At 38.6% G+C, this 12,305-nt stretch overlaps 1 protein-coding gene across 1 annotated transcript in view; it reads left to right on the top strand.

Annotated features, from left to right (window-relative positions):
• Positions 1–12,305, top strand: part of MACROD2 (mono-ADP ribosylhydrolase 2) — a 2,032,256-nt gene that overhangs the window by 1,461,389 nt on the left and 558,562 nt on the right. Inside the window, exon 7 of the mRNA XM_047854222.1 lies at positions 9,351–9,381. Within this exon, the coding sequence (XP_047710178.1) occupies positions 9,351–9,381 (31 nt within the window). The remainder of the gene's footprint in view (positions 1–9,350; positions 9,382–12,305) is intronic.

Genomic DNA, 12,305 nt, shown 5'->3' on the forward strand with positions numbered 1-12,305 from the left:
CAGAGCCCGATGTGGGGCTCAAACTCACAAGCCTTGAGATCATGACCTGAGCAGATGTCAGATGCTCAACCAATTGAGCCACCCAGGTGCCCCCATTTTTCTTTTTCTTAACCTTTGTTTCTTCCTTTTGCTTCTACATAAAGGGAGTTTACAGATGTAGACATTTTGGAACAGAATGAACATTCTTCTGGGTTCAGCAGGTTTATAGTGACTGTTCGTGTTTTCACATATGTATAGTTTACAGTTAAACATTCCTACCAGTAACATGAGCAAGCTTGGGCAAAAAGAAAGTTTTTCTCTGTGCTTGTTCTGACATTTTGCATCCTAATAAATTCTCAGTGGAACTAATCCAGCTGTCTTCTTGGAAAATATAAAGTTTGGAAGAGGATTGCTACTATTCATAGCTATGTAATAGTTTGTTTTATACTGTGTGGAGTTGTAGTTATAAACATGAAAACAGCTGGCAATAAATGACTTTATGACAGCTATTTCCAAGGTATAATGAAGAAAACAAAAACAAAGTTATTGCTTATAATTATGGTGCCTGGGTGAGCTTGCACAATGTACTTCAAACATTTCACTGGCCAATTCCATGTGATCTCATTCACAGTCTCCTCTAAATGACCTTGGCCTTCAGGTTATTTAGCCTTGGAGATGGGAGCCTTTGCATTTTCCAGTGCAATTTGTTAAGGAGAGAGCATCCTTTGCTCTGTTCACCCATGTAATGTGGGTAAAAGTGGAATTAAAGAATTTTATTTATTATTGATGAGGTTTTATATGAGAAAAATAAATGTTTGAGGGAAGTAGATTGTAAATATTCTCAAAATTTTAAATGCACTTTTTTTAACCCAGTGGTTAAAGAAGTTAATTTCGTTTCTAGAAATAGATCCTACTAGAAGACTGTTAAGTACATAAAGGCAAGTCAAGAATGTGTATTGCAGGTTTGTTACAGCAAAAGTTACAAACAACCTACATATTCATCAATGTGGCAATATTAGATGAACAGTGTAACCATGCCATAGAATAGTAGGTAGACCTTACAAACATGAGGTGGATCAATGTGCCCAGACATTAAAGGGTCACCAAGATCGAGGACATGAAAAAAGAAAGCTAATATCAAAACATCAACTACAGGGAATTCTCTAATTTGTGTAGAAAAAGAATATATGACAATGTTTATATATGCCCTAGAATTCAATTGTGTATTCATTCAAACATTCAGCTATTTATTGAGTTCTAGGCTACATTTTAGGTGCCAGCGATACGACAACAAGTAAAACCAAAGTCTTCTTGGGAGTTGCATGCCAGTGGGGGAACTGAAAGTGAGGACACAAAGAACAGCAAACAACTGTGTGTCAGGTGGTGTAGGAGTCATAAAGAGATACAAAGCAGCCTAAGGCAATAGAGGGTAATTTAGAGGCCAGAAAGAGCCTCTTTGAGGACGTGACATTTGATCAGAGGTCTAAAAGGAACATGTGCCAGGCAGTGGGGACAGCGAGGCCAAAGTCCGTGAAGCAGGATTGTGTTTTGTGTGTTTGGAGAGCAAAAGGAGGCCAGTGTGGCTGCAACTCTGTGAGCAAAGGGAAAAATGGAAGGAAAGGAGCGGGGAGAGGAAGCTAGGAGCCAGATCACTGGGAGCTTGAAGGCCATGGTCTGGACTTCAAGTTCTATTTAAAGTGTGGTGGGAAGTGAGTAGAGAAGTGAGATCAGGAAAAAGACCCAATTTTATTTAGGCTTTAAAATGTAAATATGTGGAGTGGGATGCTGCTCACCATACTATTGACCATGATGGCCTTGGAGGGAGGGCATTCTAGTTTAGTGAGAGGAAGGGAGGGATGTGACTGTAGGAGAAGTTCTCACTGATTTCTGACTACACCAGTCTTGTTTGAGACTTTGGGAATGTATTCAAACATTACTTATATAATTAAGAAGTATTAAAGGCAAAACATAGAATCAGTTATTCCTTATGCAATAAATAGATAGATAGATAGATCCCTTATGTAGTATTCCTTTCTGTGATCTTGAGCAACTTTGTATCCATGACCTTACTGGTCCCCCATGTATATTAAAAAGGGTAATATGTTCTTTACCACAAGATTGTTCATGAGAATGAATCAGGTAATATACATAGAGCTCTTAGCCCAGTGCTTGGCACATTAGAGTAATTAAAATAATGGCAACTCTTATTTTTGCCATGCTGCCACCCCCCATGTCCAAACACTGTAAGGCACTCAGGATGCAATGAAATTCCTTGTCTCTCTGTTATCTTTATCCTGAGCTATAGAATATGATAAGAGGCCATTTTGTAGCATCATAGAATTAAATAGCTGAATAAAGCATTTAATCCAACAGTGCTCTTTTCATAGATAGAAAAACAGAGGCACGGAGAAGATACACTGGTGGTTCTCAGATTTAAAGCTAATGAGTGACTCTGATCTCTTGCATTCCAATTCAGATTTCTACTGCATTAGTATTTCCCTAATTTTAAACATTCACATTTCACCTTCTAATATGATGATTATCTAATATTTTAATTGCCTCTTTAAGTACTTTTATTCTCAAAGGAAACTATAATATTACCCTAAGTGGAAAACCAGTACTCCTTCTTATAATTCATTACAATGACTTAGAGTTTTAGCATATTTATATGATTGCTTTTGCCACAGTAATGCTGTGTAACAAACAACCCCAAAACTTAGTGACATAATGACAAGCACATCTTCCCTGCTCACACACCTGTGGGTTCACAGGGATGACACAGCTGCCCTAGGCTGGTTTAAGATTCTACTTGTCTCAGCCTCAGGCTTCATGAGCCATGTTCTTCTCATCGTTCTCCTCTAAAGTCAGGAATATAAAAGTTCAACTCTAAATGTCATGTCTACTATTATCCCATTGACCAAACTAAGTCATATGCTCAGTCTGTCATCAGTGATGCAAGGAAAATACATCTTCCCCTAGTGGAGCAACTGCAAAATCACATGGTAAAGCATGTAGGTAGAAGGAGGGATGAAGCCTTGAAAAAAGTAATGGGGATATATGGTATATCAAAATAATATGTAGACATTACAGTGAAATGAGTAATGACTATCTATTTGCCATGTCAAAATATCTTGAATACTCCTAGAGTTAGGCATATCACAGTTTGAGAAATACTCAAATACCCTGCATTCTGGATAAGGGACTATGGCACAACCCACTATGCTGATAACTAAACACCTAAAGACAAATAATGGTACCCTGATGTTCATTGTTTCTAAGATGCTCATTTTCTCATAACCCATATCCTATCTTCTTTGAAAGTAGGATGTCTCTTATAGCCTGGGATATTTTACAGTCAATGATAGTTGTGGGGTGAGTTTTTGCTGCCTGTACATGGGTACACTTGGTTATCATTCCCAGTGGACTTACTGTTCAGCTGCAACCTCTTGACTTTCAGTCTGTCAACCAATTAGGGGCCATATGAGAAGGAGGTGTGTGTTTGGCTGTTGTCTGAAAACTTTTGTTGGCAACAGAGATGGAGCCAGCTTCAAAATTTTCAGAGAAGGAGTTAGAAGCCTAGAAGAAAAGTCCAGAGTCAACAGTGGAGCTCTTGTGAAGAACTGGATCAACAACACCTTTCTTGAGAGCACAAAGATGAAACTGTGGAGAACTCTTGCCTATGATTCTGCAGTGAAAAGTGATTCAGAAGTACGGGACTCTGAATGTGGACAAGTTTTAGGAAAACTTAACCAGTTTATCTCTTTTAATCTATTCTTTAGAGCAGGATGTGATTTAAGAAATTATCTAAATAAAGCCAAACTAGCAATTTCAGTTAAGTATACAATAAAAATATAAATGGTAAGAAAACATGTGTTATATTTCAACTTATAGAGCTTCCTCTTAGGGGTACACAAAGTACAACAAAATAATGGTGTTTTTTACAATCAATGGCTTCCTCAGTGAAATGGGACATATAATTAAAAATGGTTAAATGGAAGGTGTATCAGGTAACATGCTTTTGCTTGCAAATAATGGAAAATCTAACTAAAACTGACTAAACAATAAAGTGTTGGCTCAGCAATTGAAAGATTCTCAAGACTGGGAACACTTTACAGTTAATTTACACCAACAGCTCACAGATATCAGAACTCTCCATCTCTCCTTGTAGCTAAGGGGGATGTGTGCTACTTAGTTCAATCGACACCTTCATGTGCAGTTGAAGGTGGAGTTAGTCCTACCCAGCCGGCAAGGCTGTTGCATAAGCAATGGGTAGATGGCACCTTCATGTGCAGCTGAAGGTGGAGTTAGTCCTACCCAGCCGGCAAGGCTGTTGAATAAGCAATGGGTAGATGGCAAAGAACATAGATAAAGAAGAGAGAAAGTGTATGGAAACCAATTTGACAATAAACTTCATATATTGAAAAAATAAATTAATTAATTAAAATAAATAAATAAAACTTGATTTCTAAGGACTGGTGGTCCTAAAAAAAAAAAAAAAAAAAAAGAAGAGAGAAAGAAATTCCCTCTTTCCCACTTTACAGGAAAGCATTAACCAAGAATCAAGGGTCAGGGAAAAACAAGGGATGGTTATGATGTTGGCTTAGGGCTTATTGCCTGAGTTTTGAGGCACTTTTAGAATCAAGATAAGGCAGTGGGGGTATTTCCTTCCTTGCCCTCAAATGGAGAAGTGGAAATAGATGTTCAAGAGAATGGGAGGCATAGTCTACAGCCTTAAGGATTTCAGTGTTTTTACAAATGTACTTGAAACCAACGTGCTGGGTTAGGGAAGTATTTTCCAGGTAGTGGCTCAGTCTACAATTTCACAAAAGAAAAATCCTGTCTCACTCTCCAAGTCAAATTATCATTTTCCCCCAAGAAAGCAAGTGCGTGTTGACATAGAAAAATATGCTGAAAAGTCAAGTGTTACGAAACAAGTTTCTGATGGCTATATGCTGGGGCCTGATTAGCATGGAGGCTTTTGCTCCTGGGGCTTCTGTAAGGAGAATATGGAGCCTTACAAATTTGGCTGGTGATGTCATTCCCCAAGTTCCACAGGTGACTGCTGAGTTATGTGCACTTGAAACAAACCAGGCTAATTGGCTGGGTTTTGGTACAATCTATCATTCTTCCACAGAAGAGGATTTTTGTGGGAGGTGGTTATGTTAACCACAACTTTGAAATAAAGAAATCCCATGCTACTCACTTCTGGTGACACCATCAGAAATTTATTATGGCAAAGAACACAGACTATGTGCTGTAAAATCCCTTAGATGAGCTCACTTGCTCACCTTCTTTCTCAATCTGTCTCTCCTTTCTCCCCCCCTCCTGTCTCTCTCTCTCCCTCTCTCTTTCCCTCCCTCCCTCCCTCCCATCCCTCTCCCTCTCCCTCTCCCTCTCCCTCTCCCTCTCCCTCTCCCTCTCCCTGTCTCTCAATAAAAAGTGATTAAGGGAGGAGATTTAGTTTGGATGAATTACATGCAAGGTTGTTTTACATAACACAAACTTTTTCCATGATACTGTATTTCAGTCTCTGCTTTATCATTGCTTTTTTGTTTGAATGAATGCAATAATATTACCAAAGCCATCCTCCATTACACCACCATTTGCCTTCACATTCAAGGCAACGATGTCATTTTCCGATGAAGCTATTTGTCCTTGTTAACAAAGGCAAGGCAGTTGGTACATTCAGACTCAATTACCAAGTTGCATGATTGATTCAAAGATATTGCTGGGAGCTGAGGCAAATGAAGGTTGCCATTAACTGTTCAGTATGTTCTCTTCTGCTAGATCTAATGGGAAAAAAAGACTCGTATAGCTGACCCTAAGAGGGAAACGGAAGGGAGTTAGATCAGTTACCAAGGAAGCAGACTCTGAGACAAAGATTATGGTGCAAGATGTTTATTAAGATGTGCCCTTGGGATCTACACCTGGAGAAGAGAGGGGAGGGAAGCAGGAGTGGGTAGAGGGAAAGATGTGCTATGATGCAAGTCCAGTGATGGCTTCACTGAACCCGTTGGGAGCTCTGGAGCTGGTAGGGCCCTTTAGTGTTGCACTGAATTGAGCTAAGATGAACCAAGGCCTTGCCATTCTGTATTAACTAGTCTTTGGATGTGGACTGTCCGGAAGGACTATGACCCTGAGTGGAGTAGCCCTTTGCATCTGAGGCAATCCCTGGAAGAGTTGATAGAGGCTGTCTGCTGACAGCACTGCTGGGGTCTAGACCCCAGATTCCAGGGCAGTTGTCCTCAACCAGAGATGATTTTGACCCTAGGGGACATTTGACAATGCCTAGGAATAGATTTGATTGTCACAACTGGGGGGGGGGGATGCCACTGGCATCAAGTGGATAGAGAGAGTCCAGGGATGCCACCAACCATCTCACAATGTACCACACAGCCCCCAACAACAAAGCGTTATCTGGTCTGAAATATCAATAGAGCTGAGTCTGGGAAGCCCTGCTGTAGGGCAACAATTTCCCCTTGATGGGGAGCTTGGTGGGCATGCCAGTGCCCACCTCAGGAATCAGCATTAATCGAGATATTACTATCTGTCAGATTCAATGCTCTGTGTTCCTTATTTCTCCTAAGCTTCCCCCAGACCCTTTGAAGTGAGTCTCATTTCCTCATTTGTTTCCATTTACTAATGAGGGAACTGATGTTCAGGAAAGTTCAGTAAACTACCCAACATCGTGAACTGGAAAGATGCCCAGGTGGAATTTACAGTGGGCTTGCTTGTCGAAAACATGGTATCTTCTGGCCTCTGCTTGATGGCTCCGTGTAGCAATTCTCAAACCTTTCTCTTTCTCTATTGCAATCACAAGATGGGTGTTTACGTGTTCAGTTCACTCTCATGGAATTCCTGGGGCATGAACTGTAGACTCACTTCCCTCTATCTCATTTAAAAAGCAGAGTGGAACATGAGTGAGCACGGCACACATAGGGATGACCCTGAATCCTCTCTAATTTGTATTTGTATTTTCAGATAGGCCATCCCTGAACTCTGAGCCCTTTCTATTACTATCAAATTGCTTACAGTGAGCATGCAGCTGGTTTTCACATGGAGAGAAAGGCCTGTCAGTGGTCTTGGTGAATGCCTTTAAAAAGATGAGAATATTTCCAGGAGGATTTGTTTCACACTCTCTCAGTCATTTGAGCGTCTGACTTCAGCTCAGGCTCAGGTCATGATCTCACAGTTCGGTTTGTGAGTTCAAGCCCCACATCAGGCTCTCTGCTGTCAGTGCAGAGCCCACTTGGGATCCTCTGTCCCCGTCTTCCTCTGTGTGTGTGTGTGTCTCTCTCTCTCTCAAAAATAAAACATAAAAAAAAGAAACAGTAGCACTTCACTGTTCCTGGTGAAGGAACAGAAAAAAGAAACATCATTTTGCAGACATATAGGTGAGCTCAAGAGTTCAGTATTAGTCTTTATCAAAAATATCACATAAATTGTGACTTTTTAAATTGGACATCCATGTAAAGGTAATAAACATACAGTCTATAAAAATGTTAAGGAAAATAAAATATAGTACACACTTAACCCAAAGATATAAAGAAAAAAGATAGACATTGCATCATTATGGAGCTCAGTAATAATGCTTGTTATGACAGTCAAACAGCTGCAGTTCTTAGATTCAGTAGCACAGTATCAGTCACATGTTTCAAAAATTCTGTCATTGATTTCTACAGCCCATTTCTATATGTTGAATGCTAACATCTTCATTTTCAACTGAAAAATAAAAAGACCAGAAAGATGAAAACAACTTGATTAAATTTACACAGAGGTACATTGGCAGAGGACATTGCTATGCTCAGATCATGTTCCTCTGTTAGAGAGCCTAATTTAGAGTTAGCTGTATATTCACATTTGTTCCTACACTCTTCCAGTCAAATTCTTTAAATATTGCTAGGTAAAATATGGGGTCTTAGTCATTTGGGCTGCTATCACAAATTACCACAGACTGAGTGGCTTCAACAACAAACATTTATTTCTCACAGTTCCGGAGGCTGGGAAGTCTGAGATCAAGATGCCAGCAGATCTGGTAAACCTGGAAAGGGGCTTGCAGATGGCTGTCTTCTCATCGTAACTTCTGGAGGGGAAGAGCAGAGAGTGCTAGCTCTCTTCCTCTTCTTATCAGAACTCCAACCCTGTCATGGGGCCTCTACCGTCCCCCTCCTTAACTTCCGAAGATTCCACCTCCATATACCATCACGTTAGGGCTTCAACATATAAATTTGGGGAGACACAAACATTCAGTCCGTTGCATAAGGTATAAGCAGTAGTGTGTCTGTAAATGGTGAAAAAACTTGGGTGCCTTGGTGGCTCAGTCAGTTAAGCATCTGACTCGTGATCTCTACTCAGGTCATAATGTCACGGTGTGTTGACTGCTTGGGATTTTGTCTCTCCTTCTCTCTGCCCCTCACCTGCTTGCATTCCCTCTCTCTCTCTCAAAATAAATAAGTACAATTTAAACAAACCTGACTCTAAAAAATGAGTATGTATGTATGTATACATGTATTTAAAATTTTACTAATAAAAAGAATGTTTAGCACACAACTTACAAATAAAAATAAAATATACAATATATATTACTTATTATATATAATACATTTATTATACATTTAATAATAAATTCTTTATTATAAATTCTATACAGCAGATTGATTCTTACAAAAAAACTTTTGTAAATGTTACAAAAATTTTGCATCTATAGCCAACCTGTGGTTTCCACTGACCCACAAGTATGGTCCAATATGAAGGTTGATTAATGTTTTCAAGTTTTAAGCTACCAACATGACCACTCTCTCTCTGTCTCTCTCTCTCCCTCTCAAAATAAATAAATAAGCATTAAAAAATTTATAATATATAATATACTTATATGTTATATAACATTATATATTTATAAATGTATATGATATTTATATTATATAGAATATATTATTCATTATTTATATTATATTACATATTATATAAATGTATAATAGACATAGGTCTTCTCAAGAGCAGAGGTAATAGTAAAATGTGGCAAACTAGGAAGTGATGAGATGATTTCTGAATATTTGTTTTATATATAACATTTCATTGCAGGCTTATATGACTTAATTTCTTAATTATAACTAGATTTAACAGTTGGTTCACAAGATTCCTGGAAATCTGACAGTTGACTCTTGGGAGCTGATGTGATTGCTGCTGATAAGAAGTTTTCAGTTTTGATACATCCATTTCCACAGTGTCTCCTTCTCCAACTGAGTAGGGTTTCAGAGGTCTGAGCATATGAATAGAGAACATCCCATATCAAGCAAATAGATACTGAAATAGATGATGTCAGCAAAGTTGTTCCTTTAAAATTTATTGTTATTTTTGTGGTTTATTCACAGGCATTTCCCTGCATCTCAACCGGCATTTATGGTAAGTGATCTAGCTTTTGATAATGTTTGTATTTCTTTATTTTGTTGTTAAAGGCAAGGCTAACAGGAGAAATAAGAGGTCCTCTGATGGATATAGTTTTCTGTGCTTTAAAGAGACTCAAAAGGCAGGTAGAGTCTCTGAGTCCTACTGTGGACTCTGAAGAGGCTATTCAGGTATTCTGTGTTCTTGGATTTTATTGTATTGGATACCACCTGTAATGATTTGATACACTGTGGCACAATGTCTTTGGTTAAATGAAAAATCTTGCTTTAGTAAGATTTGACCTCTAATGGGTTTTCTTTCATAAAGTAAGGCTTTTCTCTTACGTGAATCATTATGCATATAAAGCCTAGCATTATCATTATTTTGTTGTGAGCTACAAAATAATGGAAGCATTGATATGTATGCACATGCATGTATCAGTATATTTAATTTAAAAAAAACCCTAAGAAGTGGCTGTTGATAAAAACAAATTAATTTTTGTGATCTTCACATATATATTTTTAGTCTTGAGGGATTGTTTTAAATAGTGACTGCTTCACTTACAGATAGAGGCAAAATGTTCTTGTAATCACTCGTTTTCACTAACCTAAAGCTCTCTAAACATTATTTTACCTACAATGACATTTCCTGGTGCTTTTTTCCCTCAAGCCATTATTAAATCTGTTTTACAATATTAAGGTAACATGGGGTTTAGTTTTCATTTTAGAGTTTTCTAATCAAGAAAAATAGATTAGACCCTTATGAACTCAAACTTCTCACATGGTGACTCCTAACTGAAAAATAAAATATGTACAAATGTAAAGAAATAATTTAAATTCATCACCCCAGGGAAGAGATATCTAGAATGATGTCAAAGGTAGGAGATTTATTTCTTCTTAATATGGTATTTATTTTGAAGATCTTGGTGAGAATAAAATGGAAAATATAAGCCTGAATCAAATTAAATGAGGAAGGATTTGGTCACATCATTTTAGAATTTAAGGCATGCCTTTTTTCCTCTCTAGATTCCACTATAGCCTATGTTTATGGAAGCACAATGGACACTGGGTTGGAGAGGGATAACTGAACCATCTGTATAATCTCTATCATGGCAATTCTTCCTACCTTAGGGATGCCTAGTTAGAGATCTTAAATATTTGTTTAAAGCAAACAGTAAAATACAAAGTTTTGCCTGAGCAAGAGCCCACATCTCCCTTTCATCTTGTCTGGAGTCAAGCATCTCCCCTGCTTGTGCTCCCTCTCTCTCTAAAAATAAAAGAGAGAGAGAGAGAAGGAGGGAGAATCTTAAGCAGAATCCGTCCTAGTGCAGAGCCCTACACAGGGCTCTATCCCACAGCCCTGGGATCATGATCTGAGCCAAAGTCAAGAGTTGGCTCCTCAACCAACTGAGCCACCAGGCACCCAATAATTCCAGTTCTCTTGTGGACCATTTAGCATTTTGCAACTTGGAATTTATTTCCTATGTCCCTTGTGAAGTCAGCTTTCTGATTAGTCCTTGATTCTCTCCCAGTACCCATATATTATAGATCAGTCCTTCTCTCACTCTTGCTCCAAACCCTGCTCTGCTCTTCATTATCCAGATAAGTTTTACTTTTCTCTCAATTTATTGGATTTGAAATAATACCTTATTTAAATAAATTGGTCCACAGCTCAAAAGAAAAGTTTTAAAAAGGAAACAAACAAAATCCACAACACTTTGTAAGTCATGTGAGAATGGATTTAGAGAAAATATTCACATCAATCTCCTGGTTCTAGGCCCCCTCCTTTCTTAATATATTTTCTACCATACTAGATTAATTTTTCTAAAATACCACTGGGTGCATGTTTCCCGTCTGCTCAGGAGCCTTTGATCATATTCCATTACTTGCAGGTTAACATTTACTCTTTCTGGACTGAACAATAGGTGCCTTATGTATCTCCCTAAACCAGTGCTTTCAACATTTGTGAAGAGAGGGGCTCCTGGATAGCTCATTTGGTTAAGTCTTTGACTTCCACTCAGGTCATGATCTCACTGCACCTGAGTTCAAGCCCTGCATAGGGCTCTGTGCTGAGAACTCAGAGCTTGGAGCCTGCTTCAGATTCTGTTTCCATCTCTCTGCCCCTTCCCTGCTGGTTCTCTCTCTCTCTCTCTCTCTTTCTTCCTCTCCCTCCCTCTCTCTCTGTCTCAAATATAAAATAAAACAAAAAAAATTTAAAAATTTGTGAAGGGAGAAGACATCTCTTCTCAAGGATGTGAATTGGTGTGCCAAGAAATTTGTATGTGCTTTGTTTTTATATCTGTATTTTTTTATTTATTTTGAGTTTATTTTGAGAATCCCAAGCAGACTCCATGCCCTTAGTGCAGAGCCCAACGTGGGGATCGAGCTCACGAACCATGATGACCTGAGCCTAGATCAAGTCAGGTGCTTAAACAGCTGCACCACACAGGTGCCCACTTTTGTGTCTTTAAAAGGATGATTAACTCTACAGCATTTCCTAAGGTTATTTGATCTTTGTTATTTTCTCAGCTTTCTCAGGACTTGTGTTTTCTCCAGAATATAGTTGGAGAGATTTCTTATCATATACCCAGTGTGGACACATCTTCTATCACCCTCAGATGAGCTGATAAGTCTCAGAACATGTTATATAACTTACCAGGTTCAATCCTGTGTTCTTCCTTATAAGATGCTCACACATGTCCACATTCTCATATGCACACACACTCATACACACATGTGCACTGAAATCACACAGACGTTGACCACCACTGCTCTTTCCCCCATCCCCAAATAAAGACATACTGTGCACACTTAGGCAGGCAACTATTAATCTCTGAGAAGTCCTGAATATGCCAACTCTTAGTGGTCATTATATCTTTTGAAATCTTTCAGCATTATAATCCGAACAATTAACAATGGCTCTTTCATATTTGTCCCATAGAT

The sequence above is a fragment of the Prionailurus viverrinus genome, chromosome A3, assembly GCF_022837055.1.
Source record: "Prionailurus viverrinus isolate Anna chromosome A3, UM_Priviv_1.0, whole genome shotgun sequence".
In the NCBI taxonomy this organism is placed as follows: Eukaryota; Metazoa; Chordata; class Mammalia; order Carnivora; family Felidae; genus Prionailurus; species Prionailurus viverrinus.